This window comes from Lepisma saccharinum, chromosome 17, assembly GCF_977018435.1.
Source record: "Lepisma saccharinum chromosome 17, izLepSacc3.1, whole genome shotgun sequence".
NCBI classification, from domain to species: Eukaryota; Metazoa; Arthropoda; class Insecta; order Zygentoma; family Lepismatidae; genus Lepisma; species Lepisma saccharinum.
The window spans coordinates 27,739,147-27,766,757 of NC_139245.1; the positions used below are offsets into that span (position 1 = coordinate 27,739,147).

Genomic DNA, 27,611 nt, shown 5'->3' on the forward strand with positions numbered 1-27,611 from the left:
ATTGATTTAGTTTATTTTACTTCGAGTTTTGTGCCTCTAGGCTAATTTGCGAAGATGGGGATGAGTGTTGAAATGATGAAATTGATGAATGGACATTCACAAACAACCTAGCCCGACCGAGATTCGAACCCGGGACCCTTGGCGTCGCAGCACGATGTGCTAACCACTCGGCCACAGGGTCGGGCGATGCGCGCCACCTAAATGACCTCCAAAAAATCTGAAAAAAATCAGACGTGTTTTTGATCACAAATGGCCACTTTTCCACACTAGCCACCTTAACATTTCGAAAAAAAGTTTTTTTCGATACACTCTACTGTACACCATGAGAAGGCTGGACTCTTAATGTCACTCCCACTGACAAAACACAAGACATCTGCAGTGTTCCACACACCATATATGTACTCGGCAAGCTATTTTTATTTCCTAGATGGGAGGAAACCTTAAAAAGTCATCGACTTCATTCCACCAACAAGAGAAAGAAAAATGCGATATGAGAACTTGCATGCCATTCCAGAGGTATTCCAATCGTGAAAGAGACAACAGCAGAGGTTGAAGAGGTTTTCCCTGGGCAATCAGCCAGGCGATTTCCGGATAGGTTTCCGAGCTAACGTCACTCTCATCTTCAGGAATTGAAGTGCAGGTGTAGGTGGCGGGCCAATCAAGTGGTGTTTCTACCACATCCACGCTCCCAGTCGACTATTGCTAACCAGGCTGGGTCCAGTTCGAGTCCCGTGTCCCTGTTGAGGTTTTCCTTTTCCCCGTGAATGGCTATTGCTTCTTTCATGAGATGGTCCCAGTAATTTGATGATTTATTGATGATGTTGGTGGTTATGACGTCAATTCTATGGCCCCTCCTGAATGGAATGTTCTGCTAACCCTGATTTTTCGGGATGAAAATTCTTGATGTAGCTGGCATGTTCTTTGCAACGCTGTTCTATTGTCCTCCCCGTTTGTCCATTGTACGCTTGTACAGCAGGCAGAAGCAGTATTAAACAAATTGTAAAATCCATCTCAGCCTAGCTATAACACCTTTCCCCACAATCCAAACCCCTCAAATAAATTAACAATTGAAGTTTACTTTTTAATTAATAATATCTATATACACACATATCACACTGTAGTAACTGAATATGCAATGATCACACACACAAAAACACTTTACAAAACTAATTATTTTCTCTTGTAATAAAGAAATAACTTAAGCCTGAATCACACAGAACTGGATTTCCAGTAGGAATGCTCTAGTTGACGCTGGACTGGCTACCCATTTGCTATTTTCGCCTCACACGATACTTGTTACAACGTACTTGTCGATAGTCTTTTGTTCCCATAATGGTGGCCGCGTGAGATGTAAACAACGTATCACTTCACACTTTTAAAATACGATAACTATTCAACCGAGAGGAATATCGCTTCGTATTAAATGGTTTTAGGTAGAGAAGAACGGCACTGATAAAATACATACTTTACGACGTTTACTGTACACGTATGGAAGAATATTTTAGCTTTTTCAATTGTAAACACCGTGCACTCACCATAGACGGTGTAACTCGATGTGCCTTTCGTGCTGTGTGTATTATACATTGTAATTGGAACAGCTAATCGAAATGATCCATGAAATGCTTTGGTTTAAAACTGTAAGGTACTATCTGTTATAAGATTTTTGGAAGCATTTACGTAGCATTTATGCTAGCAAAAATGTTAATGGAAATGCTTTCGTCTAAAGCTGGCTTAAAGGTGGACAAGCAATTTGAAGAACGTTGTAGGAGAATGTGCATTTATTAAAAACGGAAAAGTATGAACTAGAGATTGACTTGAAAAAATATGGTAATTAATGCATACCAAACAAGCTTTTTAACTCAGGTTTGCATTATTCATACATGATTTTCGCAGGATTCATTCACACAAAAAAGTACAACATTTATCAATACACTTGTAATAATAAGGATTTTCATTTTCGGCTAATCATATTTGTCACGTACACGTCTCATCGCTTTGCATAAATACCTAAATATTAATGAACTGAACACGAATGCACTGCACGTCATCTCTTAACTTTTTCTTTTTTATCGAGAAACGGAGAAACTATAACAGAAACAGCCAACACTCGGAAACAACAGACAAAAAACACTCCTTTGCAAACTCGAATTCATATTGGATTTAGTGCGTATTACTCGCAATATTAAATATTAAAAAAAAAAATCTATTAAGAACACAATAAAAATATCATATAAATGCTATTTTACTTACGTACCTGTGAGTCTACTCCTTGAGTTAGCTACGTTTCGGGGAAGCGACTGCCCCCTTCTTCAGGCGTTCTTTAATATTATTTATTATTTAATAATTATATTATTATTTATTATTTTGCAAACTCACAGATTATCTTCACATGGCCAAACTTTGCTCTGATTAGCTGTTCTACAGAATCCAGTCGAGGAAAGCTAGTAGCAATTAGAACATGTTCTAGTCATCCAAACCAGTCGAGCAGTCAGCCATCACATCTGGGCATGTAGCCAGTTCAGCGCCAACTAACTGGATATCCAGTTCCATGTGATTCGGCCTTTACATGTGCCTTTTAAGTTAAAACCACTCTCATATGAACAAAATTCATTAACTACACTATAAACTAATATTATTACATACAAAAAAAGATATCTGAATTACTTTGTCCACCACAGATTTGTACTGATTGTCTTGTACTTGCTGAATTAGAGTAGTCGCCATCTTCATCTCCTAGCAAAATTTGAATCCATAGCAAAGTGAGACCTTTGGATATTATTAATCTTAGATTTTATTCTCCCTTCCAGTGATTCTTGGGACATTGCATAGGAAAGGTGATTCCTAAGGATAAGAAGAAAAAGGTTGACTTCTACATCATATTATAAGAGTAGCATTAACAATTAGGGATAAGCCGATACCGATGCCTATGTATTGGTATCAACCAATATCAGTGGTATCGGTATCAGAAAGTATCGGTTGGAATTTATTTACCGATATCAGCCGATACTTGATCTTTCATGGATGTTTGCAAAAATGCTGCACAACAGTTTCACAGAGTCTAATTATCCTGGAAATTATGCAAAATTCGAACTTACTTTTTATTTTGCACCAATTTTGTGGTAAAAAACTGGATTTTTGTTACACAACATGCATTTCAATTATTTTCTTGTAGTTTACGGTTATTACAAGCATAAGAAAACAGTTTTTCATTGTGACATTTCAGGAGAACACATGCTCCCTTCACCAGACATTTATTTTTATATATATTTTTTTATTTAATGAATTCAAAATGAGAAACTCTCTACCAGATGTGGAAACCACAGGAATATATAATATAAGTTGTTCATGTTCAAAGGATTATGTAGGACAAACAGCAAGGAAAATGGCAATAAGATGGCAGGAACACGATTTGGACATTATAAACGTAAACCCAAGAACAGGTTTGTCAGCTCACATCATCCAAGAGAAACATTTGATTAAAAAAGAGAAGGTTTTTAAAAAGATTGACAGGAAACATAAGAGTTGAATGTCTGGGAAGCTTCGTTCATTGCAGAAGAACACTGGAATAAATTAAATAATGAAAATGGTAACGTAGATCCAGTATGGAGTTTTCTTTTTCACAAATGGAGTAAGCCATCATCTTTAAAATGTAATGTAACAGAAAATATCAAAAAACTTTGTGAAAACAATGACGACTTTGAATTACCTGATGATATTTGGGATTCATAATTTTAAATAAGAAATAATGTGATCAAAATTTTTTATCTGAAATAAAAATAAAACAGACTGCTTCTTTTCACAGTTATGTTGCTACATTACAACAATGTAACATTTACAACATCCATTATATAACGGATTCTTTTTGTTTAAACAATTGCTAACCATTGTTATAACTGTATCTTTAGTCAAAATATAAATAAATGTCTGATGAAAGGAGTGTGTGTTCTCCTGAAACGTCACAAGGAAAAACTGTTTTCTTATGCTTGTAATAACCGTAAACTACAAGAAAATAATTCTACAATGCAAGCAATGCGTACATACAACAAAAACTATGTATTTGAATATTCTGATGTAATTCTTGAATATTTTAAAGCAAAATTCTTGGTAAATTTATGAATGCAATTGAAGTAGAATACTTACACACTAATACAGGGTGACCCAGAGATGTATACCCATTTTGGAATGAACATTGCATAGTTAATTGTACACCAAACTGTATTATTTTTGTTGTATAATGTGTGTGATATATTGCCATTTATTTTACATTTATTTATTTATTGCAGTCACCATGGAGTCGTTGTCGGTGGAACATCGCGTGTTCATGTATGATGTCTATGTGAGAAACGGCAATTCAGTGGTTGCAGCTCAGAGGTTATTCTGCCGGCACTTCCATGTAAGGCGGCATGGATCAGTTCCAACATGCAAAACAATCTTAAAATGGGTTAAGCAGTTTCGAACCACAGGCACTGTAACTCCAAAAACACCACCAGGTGCTGAACCTCTGAGTTGCAACATAGGCATCATACATGAACACGTGATGTTCCACCGACCACGACTCCATGGTAACTGCAATAAATAAATAAATAAATGTAAAATAAATGGCAATAGATCACACACATTATACAACAAAAATAATACAGTTTGGTGTACAATTAACTGTGTAATGTTCATTCCAAAATGGGTATACATCTCTGGGTCACCCTTTATTAATAAATATTTTGAACAGCTTTAAATCATTGCAATTTTCAAGTATCGGTATCGGTGGGAATTTGTGAGAGTATCAGTATCGATTCAAAGAGATATTGGCTCAGCCCTACTAACAATACAATACTAATAGGGTTCAACTGACACTTTAACCCTCAGTCATCCGTGCCCTCATAGTAGCACTAATGTCCCATGCACAGCATTCAGTGCCAGCCTATCAATACCAACGTTATTTTCATGAATTATTGATGCAAATCGATGTTGAATTACACTAGTACTTACTGGAAATCAGGCGAAATATAGATGAACGCAAACACATCCATTTTTGACATTTTTAATACCTATTAAAAGAATCTTGAAGCAAATGCACCAAAATGTTATTCTAGAAATAATTAGAACTTTGCCATATAATGAAGAAACTAAAAAATGAACTCACAACACAAAATTTTCAACGTATTTTTCAAAAAAAAAATTTCAACAAATTTTTCGAAACAAATTGAAATCGTACAACTCATATGGGCTTAGAAAGGAGCTATTTGTTCGAAATTTCTCAGTGAAGGTCTTACTGACTCGCAGAAAAAGAAATCAAATGTATGGAGCATAACTCAAAAAAACTTGCAAAATATTTTTTGAATGTTCAAATCTCCATATTTTTCTTCTAATTTTACAAAAAGCCATACTGACTCAAATAAAAGGAACCAAATGTTATCACTTTTCAAGAGCGTTATTTTGACAACTCAGGACATTTTATATGGGTACTGCAATGATTTCCAAATAAAAATAATTTTCATTCCGAAGAACGTACTGTAATTTTATTCTTCTCATTTCCGCCACATTCATGGCTGGCGTACTATGATTTAAAGTAGGAAATGTTCCCGCATGCAGTACTGAGTGCTGCCAAAGGGGGATCGGTCACTTCAGTAGGCATGTACGCAACTGAAAGAATGCCAGAAAAAAGGCACGAACACCTCTATGTTTTAGTGGGAATAGTGTAGATAGGTTACCCAGTGTTTTCCCAGCCATTATTACACTGGTAAGGAAAATAAATCAACATTTTAAAAAAGGCGGTTAGGGAGGGTTAATATATACATGATACTGGGCCTTTCCAGAGAACATGGGTATCCTGCAAGCTACATGAAATAAGGCACTTTCACAGAGTTCAATGTCCTGGAAATTATGCAAGATGAAGAATTTTAAAATAATTTTGCACCAAAATTGTGTAGCAAAAATTAACTGTGATCAATGAAAGTTGTTAGATAATTTTGGCTGCATCAAATGTGAATCTGGGAACAATTTTGTGTAAAAATGTGCAGACTGATTATTTAAAAGCTAGGGATGTGCGAAAAAGAAATTTTGATCAATACTGATAAAGTGCCAATATAAAATTTACCAATACCGATAACTGATATTCTACCAATCTGATATAAAATTCCAAATGGTTCTTGAAGGACCTGAATAGTATTGACCACTGCATTGCAAAAGAAGTTGCATATTTAGACAGTTACTTTTTGAAAAAGTAGGGCTGGAAAATTGTAACAAAATGGCAGAATTTTGCACTAAATTAAAGCATACTTATAGATATATTGGATCAGTAAAATAAACGGTAATTTTACCGATATACGTACTTATATCAGCTGATACCAATTAATCTGTCCCATCCTTATTTAAAACCATTCTGAACCATTTTAAATTGCCTCAATATTCAGATATCAGTGCAGGAAAACTAAAATTAAGCATTCAACTTAAGATGTCTAAAACTAATGAATTGTAAAATAACATAATGGACCATGCCACACAAATTGGTCAAATTTCATATATACGAGGGGAAGTCAATGTGTAAGTCACAAAATGAAATATCTTCGAATTGCTGCAATGTGAAATTGTTTTATGAATATCAGTCGTTGCACTGATGCTTTCTGCAAGTGTCGGTGTAGGTGGCAGCACCACCGTGTATTGTAGTCTAGTAGTCTTGTTCGCGTGCAGTGGCGAGTCATTCGAGTGCCAAGTGGGTAAGATGGCAGGTATTCAGTTACACAGTCAGCACGAAAGGTGATGGTCACCGTGTTTTGGGACAGTAAAGGCATCCTGATCGTGGAATTTCTGCCCCAGGGTCATACTGTCACTGCACCAACGTATTGCAGAACCCTGGCGAAGTTACGGTCTGCCATTCGCAGGCAACGTCCAGGTGCTTCTGTAGGATGACAACACTCTTCCACACAGTGCCAATACCACAGTGGCTCACATACGATCCCTAGGTTGGGAACAACTGGAACATCCAGCCTACAGTCTGGATTTGGCACCATCCGACTTTCATCTCTTCGGCCCACTGAAGAATCACCTGGGTGGTCACCAGTTCCAGGATATGGAGGAGGTCCATCGGGAGGTTACCAGCTGGCTACGACACCAACCACAAACCTTCTTCGCTGCTGGCTTTGAGGGACTTGTGAAATGCTGGGACAAGTGCCTAAACGTTCATGGAGATTACGTTGAAAAATAAATCTCATTTCATCAGGTAACTATTACAACTTTTCTTTCTATCCCTTCTTGCAACTTATATATTGACTTACCCTCATATTATAATTATGTTCCAAAAGACCCTAACAGAAACACACCTGAAGAAGTCCTTCGAGTATGATTTTTCCTTATCTTCCTTTGAATCCTCCTCTCTGTACCTGGCTACATTCTGCTTTCGTTCTTGATTCCTCTGAGATGCATTATCCATCATTTCCCTTCTTCTACGTTCCATTTCTTCTTCCGTCAGCCTCTCCTTCTTCGGCTTCAACCACTTCTCATTCCTCTCTGGTTTTCCCAATGGTTTTCTCCTGTGTGGAGATACAGATCTTGATCTTCTCCTTTGAGCAGAGTCAGAAGGATGTCTTGCTTCCTGCCTCATGTGTTGAGATCCCTCAGTTTTCTACAAGACAAGATAAAATTAATTTTCAGAGTTAAAATTATTATAATTAATTTATTTATGCTTGAATTATCCTGCTGAAAACAGCTAATGAGCCTTAGTACAGCAGTACACACATGTAAGGATATATATGTTACAATTATTTTCTTGTAGTTTACGGTTATTACAAGCATAAGAAAACAGTTTTTCGTTGTGACATTTCAGGAGAACACACACTCCCTTCTTTATTTATATTTTGACCAAAGATACAGTTATAACAATGGTTAGCAATTTTTTAAACAAAAAGAATCCTAATATAATGGATGTTGTCAATGTTACATTGTTGTAATATAGCAACATAACTGTGAAAAGAAGCAGTCTGTTTTATTTTTTTGATCACATTATTTCTTATTTAAAATTATGAATCCCAAATATCATCAGGTAATTCAAATTCATCATTGTTTTCACAAAGTTTCTTCATGTTTTCTGCTACATTAAATTTTAAAGATGGTGGCTTACTCCATTTGTGAAAAAGAAAACTCCATACTGGATCTACGTTACCATTTTCATTATTTAATTTATTCCAGTGTTCTTCTGCAATGAACGAAGCTTCCCAGACATTCAACTCTATGTTTCCCGTCAATCTTTTTAAAAACCTTCTCTCTTTAATCAAATGTTTCTCTTGGATGATGTGAGCTGACAAACCTTTTTTGGGTTTACATTTATAATGTCCAAATCATGTTTGTGCCATCTTATTGCCATTTTCCTTGCTGTTTGTCCTACATAATCCTTTGAACATGAACAACTTATATTATATATTCCTGTGGTTTCCACATCTGGTAGAGTTTCTCATTTTGAATTCATTAAATGTATATTCTAAACTTCTTGGTGATCTAAAAACAATTTTGAAATTAAATCTTCTAAAAATTTTTGCAATTTTATGTGAGAATCCCTTGTGGAATGGAATACACACAAATTTCTTTTCAACAGATTTTTCATCTTTGTCTGTATTTCTCTTTTCCTTTAGTTTTCTTGAGACTTGTATTTTGATTTGGTTTATTCTGTTGGTGTGAAAGCCATTTTCTTTTGCTATATTAAAAAGCCTTTCTTCTTCATTTTTGATATCCTTATTATTAGAACATAGTCTTTGTGCTCTCAGGAAAAAAATGAAAATATATTATCCATTGTTATACGAGAATGTTCTGAATTGGCATGGATGTATTTTTCCCCTGCTACTTTTTTCCTATGCACTGATGTTTAAATTGTTGTGTCAGTTGCCTTAATTTTCAGATCAAGGAAAGAAATTACATTGTTATTCATGGGTTCGCAAGTGAATTTTATGAGACGATGTGATTCATTTAATAATTTAAATACGTCCATGATGGTGTTCTCATTTTTAGCAATAATTAGCACATCATCTACATATCTGATTTAGAGTATGATATCCACACTAAACTGATTAACAATTGGAGATTCTATGGGTTAACCTTCATCTCAATAAGCCATCTGTGTAATGCATCTGTGGCACCTTCTATTGGGACACTAGAATTTAAATTTTCAACATCAAAAATTGCAATACGATACTCATTATTCCAAACAATATTTTTTAGTTTCTGTTTCACTTCATATGCATTTTTAACACTGAATGGTGTTTGTTGTTTAATGACAGCAAGCCTGTCAACTAAATATTTGGATAGTTTGTACGCAGGATGTGTGAAAGTTGCAATGATGGGTCGTATTGGAGTTCCCGATTTGTGAGTTTAGGGTAGTACAAAGGCAATCGGAAGGGTTGAATTTTTGACAATCAGTTTTTTCTTAATTTCTCTTGGTATCGTGATACTGTTTTCATTTACTTTCTTTACCTCATTTATTATTTTAGTTATAGAGTTTTGAGAGCTTTCTGTGAAATTGTTTACTTTGAAACATTCTTCCATTTTTTCTTTATAGTCCTTAATTCGGATAAGCACAGGTTTATTTTCCTTGTTCGATTTTATTAAGAAAATGTATTTTTCTCTCAACCAGATCTTGAAACTATGAACTTTTTTCCCCAACCCTATATGTTCTTTCTCTCGTTCTGTGTATTTTGGACCTCTGTTATTTCTTCTGTTGTATTCAAAACTTAACCATTCATCAAGAGCATCATGTGTGAGACTGTAATTTTCTCTTTTCTTTCTCATCATCTAAGAAATTCAGTGCTTTTTCTATTGAAATCACAAAATCTTCCTTGAGTATATAAGCACTACCAACTGAAAATTTCATTCCGAATTGAAAAATTTCTATATACTCAAGATTGACGGGAAACAGAGTTGAATGTCTGGGAAGCTTCGTTAATTGCAGAAGAACACTGGAATAAATTAAATAATGAAAATGGCAACATAGTAACATAGTTCCTAGAATGGAGTTTTCTTTTTCACAAATGGAGTAAGCCATCATCTTTAAAATTTAATGTAACAGAAAACATCAGGAAACTTTGTGAAAACAATGATGAATTTGAATTACCTGATGATATTTTGGATTCATAATTTTAAATAAGAAATAATGTGATCAACATATTTTTATCTGAAATAAAAATAAAACAGACTGCTTCTTTTCACAGTTAAGTTGCTATATTACAACAATGTAACATTGACAACACCCATTATATAAGGGATTCTTTTTGTTTAAAAAATTGCTAACCATTGTTATAACTGTATCTTTTGTCAAATTAAAATAAATGTCTGATGAAGGGAGCGTGTGTTCTCCTGAAACGTCACAACGAAAAACTGTTTTCTTATGCTTGTAATAACCGTAAACTACAAGAAAATAATTCTACAATGCAAGCAATGCGTACATACAAGAAAAACTATATGTTACAAATTTAAAATAAAAATATGATAATGAAATAACACATAAAATGTAAAGGTACAAGACAATATACATTAAAATACAATGTGAACTTTAGGATGAGTATAATCATTGTAATTTCTGACAATTGAGTTTAGAAAATATTTATTAAATATTAAATATACATCTAAAATTTATAAAAGCAGCTAGTTCCTAGTTTTTCCAATGATTATAGTATTATCAGAGCGTATAGAAGAGAAAGTGTGTGCACTTCGGTTTCTTCCCGTAAGCCAAGTGAATAGAGTGGTGCCCCACCGAAATACTGGCAGCAGCTTTGCTTGCGACGAGCATCTTCTGCTTGCAGTGCGGCCGCACTTTATGTAGAGCGTTGTGTTTTGTTGTGCTAGAATAACATTGTGTACTTTTATTAATGACAACGTTGTTACGTTAATCAGTTTAGTGTCGTTAGGTTTGTGATTGATCCATTGAGACTAGTTTGTGTTGTGTTCAACGCATTATTATTGTGTTTGAGACAGCAGCAAGCGAAAACTACAAGATGCCTACGTGTTTCGTACCCGACTTTAGATCTGGATATGGCCGCTGTTCTTCAGGTAGTAGACATTTTTTTAGGCCACCTAAAGACAGTAATGGTTTCTCAAAATGGGAGAGTGCCATCCCTAGAAAAGATTAAAAACTAAGTCATAATTGCAATGTGTGTGATATTCATTTTTCCACTGACCTTTTAGTGAAAGTGGATTCGTTCATAGTGGATGGCGAAACAGTAGAAATTCCACGACAAAGGTGGAAATTAAAACCAGAAGCAGTTCCTCATATATTTCCTAATATGCCCAAATACCTCTCTAAGACAGTTAAGAAATGAAAATCTCCCATGAAAAGGCAATCCTTGCGGACAGATGATAATGAAGTAAGTACTCGTCTCAATGTATCATTAAGCTTATCAGTAGAGGATGATTTGCTTCACACTGCGGATGCTAGCAATACAATAGCATTGCTAAAGAAAAAACCTTTGCTACCTTTGCCTTCTGAAGCTCACTTGAGAAAATTGGTGAAGGGTCTTAAATGGCCTTATGGCGTAAATTCCCATGCCATCGACGCTATAACACATTATTTTAGTGAAAAGAATGAGAATGAGCGTAGCGGAATGCTGATTTTTGATTAAGTTAAACTTAGGGAAGTTTAACTCGAATTCCTTAAAAATAGACGGCTTTGTTGAATTGGGAAATCTTACTCCAGACGAAAGCAAGAATCAATTAGCAAATCATGCTCTAGTTTTTATGTTTGTTCCTTTTCCGTATAATTGGATTCAACCCATAGCAGTATATGCTAGCAGGATTGCCACCCCTGGTGACATTCTCACAAAAATACTTATCCAGGTTATCATACACTTGGAAAAAGCAGGGGTCAGAATTATTGGTTTTACATCTGACGGTAGCCAATCTAACAAAAAGTTATGGAAATGCTTAGGAATTTCCGGAAACAGAAACAATCTTAAGTGCTCTCTACACAATCCAGCTGACTAGTAGAAAGCTTTCGGCATTTTCAGACGCACCACATATATTTAAATGCAGTGCAGTGATAAAGTGCAGGTGTACTATAATGGTGATATTGTTGATTATTCATTTTTCAGAAAAGTGTATGAACATGATTCATCTACTGAATTTTCGGGTAAGAAAGCTTGCCACAAAGTGACCTCTGCTTATTTGGATTCTAATTCATTCCAATGAATGAATGTAAGACTCGCACTGCATCTGTTCAGCAGATCTGTGGCTAATGGAATAAAATTTTATCGGAGTATTAATGCAGAGGGGTTAGAAGGCAGTGAAACAACGGAAAATTTCACAAGGGACCTAAACTGCCTGGTTGACGCATTAAACTCACTCCTGCACAGGCACTATATAAAGGATCAGAAGCACCTACAACTTTAATAAAATGGAATGCTGTCCTTAGAGATAATCGAAATTCCTTCGCTTCAGAAAAAAACTCTAGAGTCCTTAAGAGTGACTTTAGAAAGTACTTTAGAAGTGTCCGAATATTTGTGGAAGAACAATTACAAGTACATTTTGACAGGAAAATTTAATCAAGATCCCCTAGAACGTGATTTTGGTATATTGCGGTCGTTCACTTGTGATGATCATCCCTCCACTGTGGATTTTCTGCACTTACATATTTGCAATCAATTTATGTACCAGCAAAACTTGCTTTATTTTCGGGCGGAAACTGTGAATGCAGGACTGAATCTCCTCTGACGTATTTTGTTAATCAAATGCGAACTCTGGCAAGAGCAACCGAACATAAAAATCTTTCGGTGAAGAAGCAAGCTGATAATAAAATAAGGGAAAAAATTTCCATTGTTTATTTTTATTTATTTATTGCGTCTTGTTTATCATGGCGAAGTTAAGGCTTTGTAGCCTATTCTACCACTTAACCACTTGAAGATGAAATTCAAATACCGGACTGGGAAAACAACATACCGAACTTAAATGATCAAAGTGTTGGTAAATAATACTTGGTGTATAATTTGACAGGATACATAGTGCGGTATATTTCAAAAGTGATGGATTGTAAACTGTGTACAACTTTTCTGCACGAGGAACCAACTAATGTACCTGCCTCACTTACGCTAATCCAAGACTATGGTTCGGGCGACGGCTGTAAATACCTTACCTATGCATCGAAAAGTGTTTATGCTGTGCTATTACGAGTGGAAGAAGTTGTTGCAGAAAAATTATCATGTGCTAATAGTTTATGGGGTGATATATTTTTTGAGTGTTTGGAGAATTTAAATATAATTGCTGTAAAAACTTCGCAATTAGAATGCTGTGAAGATCATGTGCTGCGTATGCTACCTAAACTCATATTTCACTATCTGAAATGTCGATTTTTTTTCCGCACCAAGGAGATAAGAAAGGAATTAAGTGCCTCGAAGACAGCAAAATCACCTCAAAAATTCTCCAAACTATCCAGCGGCAGAGCTCTTCTCCAAACGTAAGTAACATGCATTTTTGTTTCTTATATAGTTAGTTATGTAAGCAACGCGAGCATCTTCCGTGCCATCTCAAACATCACCACTGCCATCTAGGCAGTGGACCACGGCAACTCAGGCAGTGCCCACACTATTCCTTCTATACGCTCTAGTATTATTATTAATTTTTTTCTAACTTCACTTCTATGAACAGATAGTTTAATTTGGACTGGACCTACAGTTTAAAGTGGGATCCGAACCACTATATGCCTGCTTCGGGTATCAAACCCAGGACCCCTAATTACATGGCAACATTACCACTACCACCAGGAGGCCCTTTATTAGCTTATTTGATTTTGTTATTTAGCATAGATTTTCTGTCACTTTTGCCTAATGGCGAACATGAAGAAGAGTGATGAAATTGATGAAGTAATACTCACAAAGGACACCCATGACCATATGGTATTCTAACCTGAGCCCCTGGTATTGTAGCATACTGTGCAACCGCTCTGCCATGGAGGTTGGCTATTATTTCCACCATTGCACTTGAAATTGGTGAAGTTTTGGTTCAAATATTCAAAGTTTCTCTTGCTTTCATATTTGTACTTATTTTAACTTGCTTCTCTGACATTTTGAGGATAATCATGATGATGAGGATGGCAGACGATTAGATGAAAACACAATGAGAAAGAAACAATCATGCCTAGGTGAGACACAAAAGTGGAACCATTTCATGAGCCAATCACTCAATGCACTTGTGCATTTGCGAGCAGCCAGTATATCAACAAGAAAATGAAAATATACATAGTATATGAATGTTACATGATGAATTTACCTACCAGACAAGCTTCATAATGCAACTGAAACTACGAGTGCCAATAAAAAAGGTCAACTTACTTAATTTTCAATAACGTATACTGTACTTGAGAAGAGAAGAAATCTACAGATTTACAGAGAAGCTAAAAAGTTTATTTATGTTTGGCAAGTTTGGAAACAAAAATTGGACCTGTACTATTAGAGGTCAGTCATCGGAAAGAATAAATTATGCATAATAATTACCACAAGATACAGAACTTCATAATTTCTGTCCTAGCTTGCAAATGAATCTTTTCAAGATAAAACTTTAAGCTAACATGTGATCAGGTATCAAATAAAAAATTGCTTTACAGAATTAGTGTTAGAAAATGTAAGTATTCTGTATTTTTTTGAAAACTAGTGTCTGAAGTATAAGTTACTTCAAACAGAGCAGCCATGTTTTTCACGTTAACATAACAAACATAAAACAACACATTGTTGGAATTTACAATGTAAACTTTACAGAAGAGTAAAAAAAAATTATGTTGACTGCATAATCAAGTCACATTTGCCTACTAACTTTGATTACTGTTGTCACAGTAGGGAATTTAAGATGAACTGCAACATATATCACAAAAATTAATAAGAAACATTAAAACATTTGGCCTAGAGGCAAGTAAAGCTCATGTTCTGTAACATTACCAAGTCTTCGCAACATTACTTACACAAAAACAGAACTATCATTATACAGGTTGGCCAAAAAGTTAAGCAAAAGCATTATCGAAGTATTTTCGTTACTTATTTTTTGGGGCCACCCTATAGAAGGTTAACGAAAACAACCTACCACTAAACCATATGGCTTATGATAGTTCCTATTACTTTCTTCACTAGAACTACTGCTATTCCTCCTCGATCTCCTGTGAGATTTTGTACTATTGTACCTATCATCATCTTCACTATCAGAGAGAACTTTCTTTTTCAAATCCACCATGTCGCTTCTGTTAAGCTTTTCCTTCAGTTTGTTATACTTGGCAGCTAACAGCTTGTCGAGGTCTTTTTCCGTAACAGTATCACTGTCATGAGAATCACTGTCACTGTCAGAAGACTGATATTTATTCTTCTTCTGCTTCTTCCTTTTCTTGTGTTTCTTGCTTTTCTTCTTCTCTTTACGTTTCTTTTCTTCTTTTAACTGCAAAACAAAAAGTCTTAACTGGGAGATCAAAGTTACAAAAATGTTATGCAACAAACCTAGAAATTTATCCATTTTAATGTATGCAGCACAGTAACTTCCTTGGTAACCTATTCAGATAAAGTGGCACATTCGTCAACTGTCAACTTTATTGGAACAGGAGTGTACATACTATAAAAATAGGTAGAGGCATGCATAATTCATTTTTGACAGAAACACAAAATGTGATGTAACACACATGACGCTCATTTTTCATGTTCTTGAAATGTGCGAGGTGCACTTTCCTACCATGCTTTGTCAGATGCAAAATGCGAAATAAGCTCTTAAACATGACACTTTCTAAAGACTGAATTATCCTGTGAATTAACCAAATCACAGAAAATTGATTAACTCAGCTATAAATATTTGAGAAGCAAAAATGAACTCCTTTACACAGGAATAAACTCAATACTCTGACAATTACATAATTGTACTATTAAAAGGGGAGAGTTTATTTTGTGAAATAAGTATAGTTTTTAAATCAAATTTGGGGTTATATTCACCATTTTAACACTGAAATGCCATTTTGATCCCAAAATCTTGATTTTTTTATTCATCATAAATGTGTGGTTCTGAAAATAAGGCTTCAGAAACAACATTTGTTAGTTCTTCACTTACATGAGAACAGCACACCATCTACTGTTCTAAGCATGATGTAATTAAAACTGACAGAGTATCTTTGTATAATCACACGATGGTGTTAAAAGTAAACAATATGTGCCAGAATAAGTGGTATTAGGTCTGAGGCAATAGCACTTTCGTCTGATACTGAAACCAATATAGACGGCCTTTCTGGTGGAGAGCATGCTATGATGCCAGGGATCGTAGGTGTGAATCCAGGCCTGGGTGTTCTTTGCGAGTGTCCCTTCATCAATTTCATCATATCATCACTCATTCTCATCTTTGCGATTAGCCAAAAGTGGAAGAAAAGCAAAGTAAAACAAATCTAATCAATCAAAAACACTAAAGTTGCTGACCAAGGTAGTTTATTAATATTTAAAAACACTTTTACATGTAATGTAATTTTTCTTTCTTAGTTTAGTTTAGTTCTTCGTCTGAGGAAGACCCTGATAAATGCACATGGGATTCACAACCAGTCAATTTTCAACCAATCACAAGGGAGAAACATGTTGACGTCATCTGCTGCAACTGCAAGGCGAGCGAGGGTTCTTCAAGGTCGCTTTCACCTCCTCAAGTCACCATTCTTTCGACAGAATTGAAGTTTAAACGTGTTATAGCTTCACAATAGAGCTATGAAAAGTGTCAATATTAGTGAAATCAAAGCTCAGTCAGTTGATTACTGTAACTGGAGGAAGCCTGGAATATATTATAAACTTAGGTATGATATTTACCATCTTGGCAAGGAATGGAAGAAAGTTGCTCCAGATGTCAGTAAAAAGAAGTTTTAGTGTATTTTGTTTTTTAAATATAAATTTACATTGCTGAAACATGTAGGTCGTCCAGTACTGCAACATGAAAGTTGGAGGTGACACGTTCGTCATGACGCCACTTCCACTCCTTGGCGGTAATTGGCTAATAACTTGCCAGTTGCAAATCCAATGTGCATTCGTGAAAAATGCGACCCTGATAGAGGATAGAAACATTACATGTAAAGTGTCTTTAAATCTTAATAAACTACCTTGGTCAGCAACTTTAGTGTTTTTAATATGGAAACAAGGCTTAATTATATTACTAATAAATCATTACCAATATAGATACCCTTACTGATTACCACTAATTCTGACACTGATACATGAACACTAACAACTTCGTAAAGTTGTTTCAGAACTTTGCATTCTTTGTTTCTACGGCTAAGCCAATAATAAATCAAACACTTTTATTCAATTCCCACTCTGATATCAATACCTGAAGAGTGCAACAATTTTAACTGTTGAAGATAGTAAGAATGCAACAACTCTACACATTTAAATAATTTTGATAGCAAAGTGGTCACTACCTTTAGTCTTTGATGTGAACTGTCCTGTATTTGATTCTTCTTGAGATCCTGCAAAATGTATGTATTGGTCCAACATCGCGAACACAGCTTGGAGGCTACTTGAAAAGAAGTACTAGTGGACTGCAGTCTAGAAAGCTTAGATAACAGTAGTAATGGGATCTAATGCACTGACCACACATATCAGCACACATTTTCACAACTTATCTAGCAGTTACTTTACGAATAGACAAATACGCTTACCAATTTCTGGAGTTGTTTCATTTTGATAGGGTTACTTAATATTTTTGATCTGCTTTCAATTTCTTTCTTCTTGATTACATATAAAGGATCTTCCTGTAACTTTCGACCCACGTCCACTTGTTCACTTCCGGCTGATGAGAAGATTGAAGCTGGGATACAATCTGAAAGAAATAAAAAGCATTATACGTGTGTTCTTCAAATCCGATTTTTTTTTTCATGAAACTGGTAAAAATTACCAAAAAAAGAATCACAGTTATGAAGTAGTAAGTTTGTTTCGTTATCTTCTACATTATTGTCTATTAAATTTCTTTAAATAATTCTTAATTGTGTGCACGGTTTAATTTATCTTATATTTTTTAGTGTATTGTCTACTTGTATTTAAATCTTAATATGAGAGTATGGGGTGGGCCTGATTAATTAATTATTACTCTACTGGTAAATGCTGATAATGTATACATGCACGGTTACAAATTTGAAAATAATTTTACCAACTTACTACCACAATTCAGAATATGTACACTTTTTTAAAATACAGTTAATTTCTTTCCATTTTATTTATTTATTTATTGACAAAATTCCAGATACAGTACAGGTGGCCATTTTACACTGAAATTGTCAACAATGAAAAAGCAATAATAATAAGCAAAAAAATAAAACTAATTAAGACTAAGAAAATAACATAAAAGTGAATAGCAAATGAACAAAAAAAAAAGTAAAAGATGGCACTATGTGATATTATTTCTTCTGATAGAAGAAAGAAAGGCAAACTTGGAGGAAAATATATCAATACTTGGGTAGAGATCATTGTATTGTGTTGCAGGTCTGTAAAAGAGAGATCTTTTATGAATTTCTAGTCTAGTTTTTTTTTTTTTTTTTGTATAAAATAATCTTGTGTTGTGTGCATAGGTACTCGAAAGTGGAATTCCTCAAGAAGCGTGTTGCAGCGGATTTTGCCATTGACAATTTTGTATAAATAACTGAAATCATTCTGCAAACGTAGCTGATAAGCAGTTTGTAAGTTAAGAAAAGACAAGAGATGCGGAGATGAAAAATTGCGTAATGAGGAAACCCTCTAATGGACTATAGCTAGGAAGAAGTCAACTAAAGGTTAAAAGATTAAAAATCAGTAATTTACGTATGTGAGCATGAGATTTGTCGAACTACGTTTCAAAGGTTATACTACCTCCTTCTTCAGGTTGAAGCGATGTTTTCAGACACTGCTGAAGCTGCTGAAGGCGAACTGCCGATCGGTGCTCGGGGTATTTTACATCATCTTTTTGGTAAGTGTCTTTTCCTATACCTTTTGACCTAAATCCTCAACCAACACTTTCTCGACGAGGCACCATGACAGGTGTCTGAAAACATCGCTTCAACCTGAAGGAGGTAGTATAACCTTCGAAACGTAGTTTGACAAATCTCATGCTCACACACGTAAGTTACTGATTTTTCATCTTTTAACCTTTAGTTGATATTCGATTGTGAGCAATTAGCACATTACCAGTATGAAGGAAGAAGTGAAAGACTGAATCGATTCTAGAGAGCTGAGTGGGACATGCCATGGACCAGATGGGAGACCAGTATTCTATTATTGGGGAAATTAATGATTTGAAGTACAAGGGGAGGGTTGAGATGTCACTAATTTCAGTGAAACGGTAGAGTAAACCTAAGAGACGCATTGGCCTTTTTTGTGGTGCCTAAAATTTGTTCCTCAAATGTGAGCTTTTAAGAGATGGAGTAAGATGACTTTAACAGATTTTCCTTGAGAGAGATAGTGAGAACAGTACACTTGTCAGGATGTAATGTAAGGTCTCATGTCAGACACCAGGAAGTAAATGTTGATATGTCATTCTGAAGAAGATGAGTATCGTCTGAAGTGGAGATTTCTCTGAAAAGTTTACAGTCATCTGCAGTGCTCAAAAAATTTTCTTCAAAGCTAGGTGCCAGGAAACCACCTACTAACAATTGTGCATACTACAGTATGTTTCAAAAGTTGCACAATCCAAACTTTGAAAATGTATATCATGAAAATCGTAAGAGATATTTACACCGGGTTTTATGCACTAAACTAATCCTGTAGGTTATCACTGGGTTCATAAATTTATGTTAGCATTTATCTAAATAAAAGCAATGACATTATTTTAAAAAAAACATTGTTAATTTGCTGAAAACATCTGAGAACTAATTTTCAACAATAAATACCAACTCTTAAACAATTTGTGGGATCATTTGTTGGTGTTTGTTTGTAAAACAGTTGCTTTGTGAGGTACAGCAGAAGCAGGGCATTTTTTATTGGAAAACCTCTTGCACATGAGTGTAAGAATGAGTAGTAAAATACTCTTCAGCAATGCACACGCACTGCTCCAAAGAATACTCTATGCTGAATTAATTAAAAAATCAGGCACAGTAGCGGCTAAAGTGAGCGAAGAGAATTCAATGTAACCAGGGGCAGCCTAGGATTCTCTCAAGAGTCCAATTTCTGCACAAAATCTTGATTTTTCACGTAAATGTATAGCCAATACTTAGACACATGTTGCATGCGACTGTTGGCAATATTTCGACCTGCTAGTGTTGCCACATACGGAGATATGTCCCAAAAATGGCACTTTTTCACTCACCCATAAAATCGCCAGTCAAAAATTCATCAAATGTTGCACATGACCAATATTGGTCGCAAATGACAGACTGACATGGCATCAGTCATCAAATGTCTAATTACGACCCTTCAATAATTTCTTACATATTTTTCTCACTTAGAAGTTCATTTCTGGAAAAATTTGAAAGCTGCTTTCCGTCAGTTATTAATTTATATAATTTTCTGTACGGAATGAACTGATCATTTTAAGCATTGAAAAACATCTCAATGGATGAGACTTTATAATGCAGAAAACCCGGTGTAAATATATCTTACAGTTTTCATGATATACATTTCCAAACTTTGGGTCGTGCGACTTTTGTAACACTCTGTATAAGATGTTGAGCATCACGGTATTCAAAACATCGCTAAATTATTTGAGAAAGCAGGAAATGGGGTGTTAGGGGACAAAGGGTAAGAAATGTTACTAACTCTATGGAATGTTCACAACGTTGATAAAAAAATCCTAACTTACGCTGTACTGCAATTTGAACTTAGAATCATCAAAATTTCGTACATATTACAGCAAAATATCACAGTCGCCAGGCTGAAATTCTTAGTCGCCATGGCGACCGGGATTTTTCGAGCCCTGGCCATCTGCGAAAAGAAGTTAACTACTAGAGGGAGCTGTGAGATGGTCGGCAAGGTCGTCAACGAATAATATGAACAAGAGAGGTCCTAGAACACTGCCCTGTGGAACTCCAGAGGACAGGAAGAAAGTTAGAAACAGGTCCTGCAAAAACGACATGTTGTTGGCAATCACTAAGATAATCTGCAAGAAGGGTTAGAAATTTGCCATGAATGTTGAATCTATTGCATAATTTGTGAAAGAGAAGACTATGACTAACAGTATCAAAGGCTTTGGCCAGATCAAAGTATATTACATCTAATTGTGAATTATTTGAAATACATTTCAAAGCATGTGATAGAAAAACAGACAGGTTTGTAAGACAGGAGCTACCAGGAAGAAAACCATGTTGGTGAAAGCTTAAGTAAGGAGAAATAAATTTGTACAGTCTGTCTTTGATTACTTTTTTACAGATAATGGACAGAGGAGAGAGTAAGGAGATTGGTCTGTAAGATGAAACAAGATTTTTGTTACCACTTTTGTGAATCGGTGTCATGTTAGCTTGTTTCCAAGCGTGAGGAAAGATGCCTTCCGAGAAACATCTTTTCCAGAGAATGGAGAGGGGATAGCACAGTTCTCCTGAGGAACATGGTGTTGATATCGTCCGGTCCTAGGGCACGGTGAGCTGAAAGAGACAATAGATTCTTCACCTCATCGGGTGTAGTGACAAGCGTTGTTAGAGAGGAGGAACAGACTGGTCTCATGTTTGGCAACGCTGCAAGGGAAGACGGCGGGCAGAAGTTACTGAGAAAATAAGCGTTCAAGAGTTCTGTCCTTCGGTCCCCTATCGCACTTTCACTATCATGTGTAATTTCAGCTGGAATCCTACTGTTACTTTTTCTTAAGTTTATTAGATTAAAAAAGTTTCTTGGGTTTTCCGGGATTGTTGTAGTGATATTATCTATATGTTCCTTGTATTTTTTCTGAAGAAGATACTTTGAGTGCCGTCGCAGAGCAGCAAAGGTGTTGTGCGTGTGTTCACTCGGGAAGTCCTTTCAAAGTTGCCATGCTCGTGTCTTGTTGGCCAGTACATCCTACACTTCGGAGTCGAACCAACACTGAAATCTACGAGAAGACATTTTTCCTGTAGGCAGGTGGTCCATCACTGCTGCTTGAGTGACACCTGTAAATAGGTCAGCTCCCTCGTCGACGGTTCCATCTTCCAAAAGGACCCAGGGAAAGGAGTCGAGGGAAAGTCTTATCTCCTCCCACGGCGTTCAGTTCCACAGGTAGTGTTTGTTCTGGATGGAGGGGCAATGACCTCTTCTAGGGGGTGGGGGGATGAGAATAGTAACATCCAAACTGTCGTGGTCGGAGGTCAGGAGGTTCTTACGTGGTATGATACTAATTTTGTTTAGGATGGACAGAACATAGTCCAGGTTGCTGTCCTTCCTGGTGTTGAACAAATTACGTTGTTTCAGGTTTAAACCACAGGTGAGAGTTTCAATAAACCATGCGTCGTTCGTACACTTTGCTGTTCCATTCTCAGGGTCTTGCCAGTCAATAGAGAGGTTGAAGTCGCCGAAAAGCACGTCTCCCAGGGCAACTGAGCACCACACATTCGTGATATCGGCCACACTGTAGATGATCAACACCATGCTCCAGCTACCTTATACCCCAAGTATCCATGGAATAGAAGCTGGGCAAGTCCCACAATAATAGAATCGCCTTTATTGGGTGTACGTGTTTCATCCTCATGGGCCGATATTACAGAAAAAAAAAGTATCTTCATGTAGGACACTATCAGAAAAATTTCCACCTAGATATCACCCACCCTGGGAATCAAATGAGGGTCTCCCACATGGCAGTCAGAGGCTCTACCGACCAGATCACTAAGGCTCTGAAAAGGCAAGGATAGCAAGCAAGTATTGTAGATCAAAGTAGCCCACCTGCACTGAAAAACTAAAGTTTAGATCAACATTCAGCTATGACATGATAAAATATTGACTAAAGAACTTGGACAATAAATAAAAACAGCCACAAATGCACACTGAAATATAGTTCTCTGTGACAAACTTCTCTTCAGAAAATTGTTCTGCGATTCAAGAAATTTGGTAACAGCTGCACCCACCAACCTCAAGTTTGACATTTAAATCTGCTACACATAGTTGTACAGTCACGGACACTGCCAGCTTGTAATGAATACATTGACTTTCAATGGAATCGGTACAAGCCGGCAGTGTCCGTGACTGTACAACACAAAAATAATTATGAATATGTATGCTAATATGGGCTCCCACATGCCAAATGGATGGTGCTGGTGCTCTTATCTTTGGTGTGAGTGGTTTGTTTCTGGTGGGAACTCCCCCAAATTTCGATGCTGACCAAGCACTGTAAGGACAATTTGGGAAGTAATTGAAAAGAAGAAGTAGCAGGTGAATAAAAATAGCCTCTTGGCAGCCCCTGGGCATCAGAGCTGTTGCACCACGGAGTTTGGTTTCATTTACATACGTGATACGACTCCTAAGATAGTTTCACTCACCATATTCAATAGAATTTTTGGAAGACGATGGTCTTGGACCCTTTTCTTCAGACTTGTCAGTTTGCTGGAACTGCTCAAATGATTTGTCAACGGCACGACCCAACAGGTATGCTTCCCGGTCAATGACATTGCCTGGCCCTCTATACATCCAATCCAATTTCATATTATCTTTTTTCCTAGAGGAAGAAAAATATTATTGGAATAATATACAATGCATTCTGTATCCTGCTGGCCTAATGAAGTAACACTGAACATTTTACATAACAAAACAATCTATATCAGAAATATAAACTTAAGACAACTCAAAAACCTTATCAAAAACCAGAAACCATATTTCTTGGGTATAGCTTCTTCAATTATTTTCAAATATGTTTGCACTAGGGATGAAGGGAAGATTTGGATATTAGATTTGGTTATTGTATATAATATCTAGGATTCGAATCCCACTAAGGAATGCACAAAACTGGTTTGTACTTTGATTCCGATACCAGTATGATTTCTCATCCAAACTTTATATCTGTACTAAAGGACATTTAGGTATGTATTATTCGGCAATTATTTTGATCTTCAATAAATAATTAGTAGCTAACATTGTTTGCAGAAAAGTAAGTAAAAAAACACATTCATCCAGTGTCTGAATGTTATATTTTTGTCAGGACTGTTGAAATAACATTTTATTTAATGTTGCTCAATTCAGATCAGTAGCATATTTAATAAATAATTTTCTTTGCTTTCTCATTTCTCTAGGTGCAAATTTACATTTGTCCACTCAGGAACATTCTATGACTGAATGGCACTTAAAGACATTTACAATATATGGGTACTTCACAACAAAATATTTTCTTAAAATCAACAACCCTAACCTACTTTTCAAGTTTGAAGTAATTTTGGGTAGGGGTGCTAAAGTCAGTTAAATATTAATGATTTGGGTACATTGGTATAACTATTGGCTTAGCTATCTTGGTCCTACCTGTCACCAAGAAAATAAAAATATGACCACTTGAGTATGAAAGAAAAGTGAATACAAATAATGCTGCTTAATATGTTCTATTCAGAAGTAACATCTGTCGACTATTGTTAACTGTGGTAATAATAGTCCACAGATTATCCTACTTTTCTTCTTGAGACATTGATTCTGTTACAATTAATCAAGCGCTATAAACAGCAATATAATTATCATATTTCTTATGTTCATTTGCATTATCTTATATTCTGAATGCATTTTATCATCGCTTAATGATGGAGAGGCTTGAGTGGCAATCTCACTTTCTTATGTTTGCCTATTTTGATTTGAACCACGCTTTATGGCTGATAGATGGAGATATGAAACTGTCCTATCATAGCTGCAAGTTTCTAAAATTTACAGGTAAAAAAAAGAAACGCTTTCTCACTTCTGATGTTACATAAATTTGTGACAAACAAATAGGCACAAAAAATGTACAAATGGTGCTTATGGAACTATGTCAGATATGATATGACAGCCCTTGGGGGCTACAAAATGAGTACTTTCCATATCTCTGCCTCAATTACTTGAATTTTAGGGCCTTTTTGATGGAAACTATGTAATCAATATGTCCCATTTTCAATACACACACGTTGGTTCATATCCTGCTTTAAATTGTAGCTCTGCCCTATCTGTGGATAAAGTGGACTAAATAAACAATCTTCGACTTGAGCTTTAAATGTAATTTGATTTTTTCTTTTTTGGCAAAATTTGTTAACTCCTAACCCAGTTGATATATTAACCTAAGATTCTGAGACTCTTCATCCTTAAAGGTGTAAGCAAACTCATCAAAATCTGAAATGGTTAAGTAGAATTTGAATGAAAAGTGTGTTGATATGATGTGGAATGAACCTTACTCTACTACTCCTTGGTCTTCTGCATATTTTCGTATTTCTTCCCTCGCCCTTTCTTCTCTTATCTCCCTTTGTAGTTCTGCAATCTTCCTCTTCTCTTGTTCATGTTTTTGTTCTGCCTTCCACACCTTCTCCATATTTTTCATCGTCGAAGGATGCCATGACTTCTTCAAATTCTGAGAAAGAAAAAACATTTCAACAAAACTACATGCTACACAAAGCTGTTTGGAATTATACAGGTCAGCATCTTTATAAGAGATGGTGTAATGAATCGGATGTGAATGAGTGGGCGATGGTTTTCCCCAGTTAGGAAAACTGTTACAAAAATGTCCTCGTCTATCTCATTTTCACCGTATTAAAACATAGTAGAATTCCTCCAATTATCGGTACCTTGACCCTCTGTACTTCCTCAACAAAGTGAAACATTTTCCAAGGTTTATGAATAGTTGTTTATGACCATTTTCTGTTGTTTTCAGCTGGCGGAGATGTATTATTGTGAAGTAAAGAAAGTCAGTACCAGTCTGTTAATAGCCAAAACACATTTCATTCGTCAATTTCGTCATTTTTTACATTCGTACTTACTTATTATGCATTGCGAAACATTGTTTAAGGTGGGATTTTGCTTCTTTCACTGAAATAACTTCAATTTTTTATGAGTATTTATTGTTCGTTGCTTTTTCGCTTTCTTTACACACAATATTGCGAGCAAATCTTGACTAGCGTTGTCTATCACATGTGGGTATGCAGTATTTCAACCTTCTTAACCAAAAAATTCCTACTTTCGTGTTACAGATTTTGTATTTTTTTCCAGGTTCCAAAACCCCACAAACCATTCATAAATAGCCCCACGAACCATGCATGGCAAGGTTAGGTTAGGCAAACATAGTTGCCATGTTCTGGGAAACAATGGCATCATTGGAAACACTTACTGGGGGTTACGTCATTGAATGCACAGAACATTTGGTTCACATAGTCGAAGGTAATGGAGGCAAGAGCTTTTGTGCATCGCAGAGACATTAATGTTGAAAATTACATGTTTTACCAGCCAAATAAATTGAACGAAGGGAGAAAACACTTCCACGACCTTTCAAAAGTCTACAGAAACTCAGTTCCGTAAGTACTTTCCCCTGTAAAATTGAAGAAATGTGTTTTGGTTATAACAGATATTTTGGTTTAACTCCAGACAATATGTATCACATACTATGATGCTAGCATATGGATGGGATGAAATTCTAATATGTTACAAGATATTTGTTCTAGAAGTGTACTAAGTCATGGTAGCTGTGCATCAGAGTCTGGGCAGAGTGGTTAGCATAGCATCATACTACGATGAACCCAGAGGTCCTAGGTTCGAATCCTGGGTTAGGAATGGGCTTTCCTGATTTGTTCCTTCCATAAATTCGTCATCCTTCCTCATTGCCACAATCACTATAGACATACAGAAAGCATGATGAACAAGGACAGAATATAAATAAGTTAACTGGGAGAGGGGAAAATTGAACTAAAAGTGAATTTTCATTGACATCGTAGTTGAAAGTACACAAGTTGTTCAGTGAATATCGAAGGATATTTTACGTGCATTTTTCCACTGTAAATTATTTGATGCAACAGTAATTGTATTAGAAATAGTCGCGATTAAAATCGAATAAATCTGCACTTAATATCACTTACCAAATCTCCACCTCCCATTTTGAACTTCAATGGAATTCAAGCTATGGCTGCTAAGTTCAACGATTTTTATTGTGACAACATAAATTTTGATATACGCACTTTATAAACATTCTCACGTAAGTACGATATATGCTTGGAAAATGAAAATAAACTCATAACTTCCACATGGGTATCTTATTCCGTCATGAATTCTTTGCTTTCGATTTGCATTTGCAGAGGAAGAGCTGGCTGTAATCTGTGAGCTAAGGTGATTTGTAACTATTCAGTATTCTGTGTGGTGGAAATCAGTTTGGCCAAAGATTTTATTTAATAGTTTGTCCCTGTCCATGGGCGTCCGGAAGGGGTGTGGAAGGGGGGCCGTGGCCCTCCCTGGAAAATGAAAGTCCACCAAAAATTATGTATTTCACTCATATAATTTCATTTTAGCCACATTAATATGTGTTAATTATTGCATTAACATCATAAATTCAAATTTATGCAATGTTTTTTTTAGGGAACTACACTATTTTGGGGAAAATGTGACTTGTTTGCCCCCCTGGAAAAAAATACCTTCCTTGCCCCTCCCTGGAAAAATTCCTGCGGACGTCCATGTCCCTGTCCCCTTCAATCCTACCATAGAATCCTACGGCCGAGACACTAAAATCAAATCAACGATTCAACATCTATTATTATTATTTCCACTGACTCAAATAAAACATAAATTTGCAAAGAAAAAATACAA

General features: G+C 35.8%; 1 protein-coding gene across 2 annotated transcripts in view; it reads right to left on the bottom strand.

Moving 5' to 3' along the window:
• The window catches only part of Cwc25 (CWC25 spliceosome associated protein homolog), a 33,898-nt gene extending 6,775 nt beyond the window's left edge, over window positions 1–27,123 (bottom strand). Inside the window, exons 1-7 of one of the 2 annotated variants that reach the window (XR_014443593.1) lie at window positions 26,891–27,123; window positions 25,223–25,395; window positions 23,363–23,538; window positions 17,621–17,781; window positions 15,040–15,384; window positions 7,317–7,618; window positions 2,665–2,841 (exon numbers count right to left, since the gene is read on the bottom strand). Coding sequence is in view for 1 of the 2 variants with exons in the window: in XM_083139221.1 (XP_082995347.1) it covers window positions 2,727–2,841; window positions 7,317–7,618; window positions 15,040–15,384; window positions 17,621–17,781; window positions 23,363–23,538; window positions 25,223–25,395; window positions 26,891–26,908 (1,290 nt within the window). In the remaining variant the exon portion in view is untranslated. Of the gene's footprint in view, window positions 1–1,067; window positions 2,842–7,316; window positions 7,619–15,039; window positions 15,385–17,620; window positions 17,782–23,362; window positions 23,539–25,222; window positions 25,396–26,890 lie in introns of those variants that run through there. The other variant, XM_083139221.1, reaches the window with a different exon arrangement.
• Window positions 27,124–27,611: the final 488 nt, after the last annotated feature.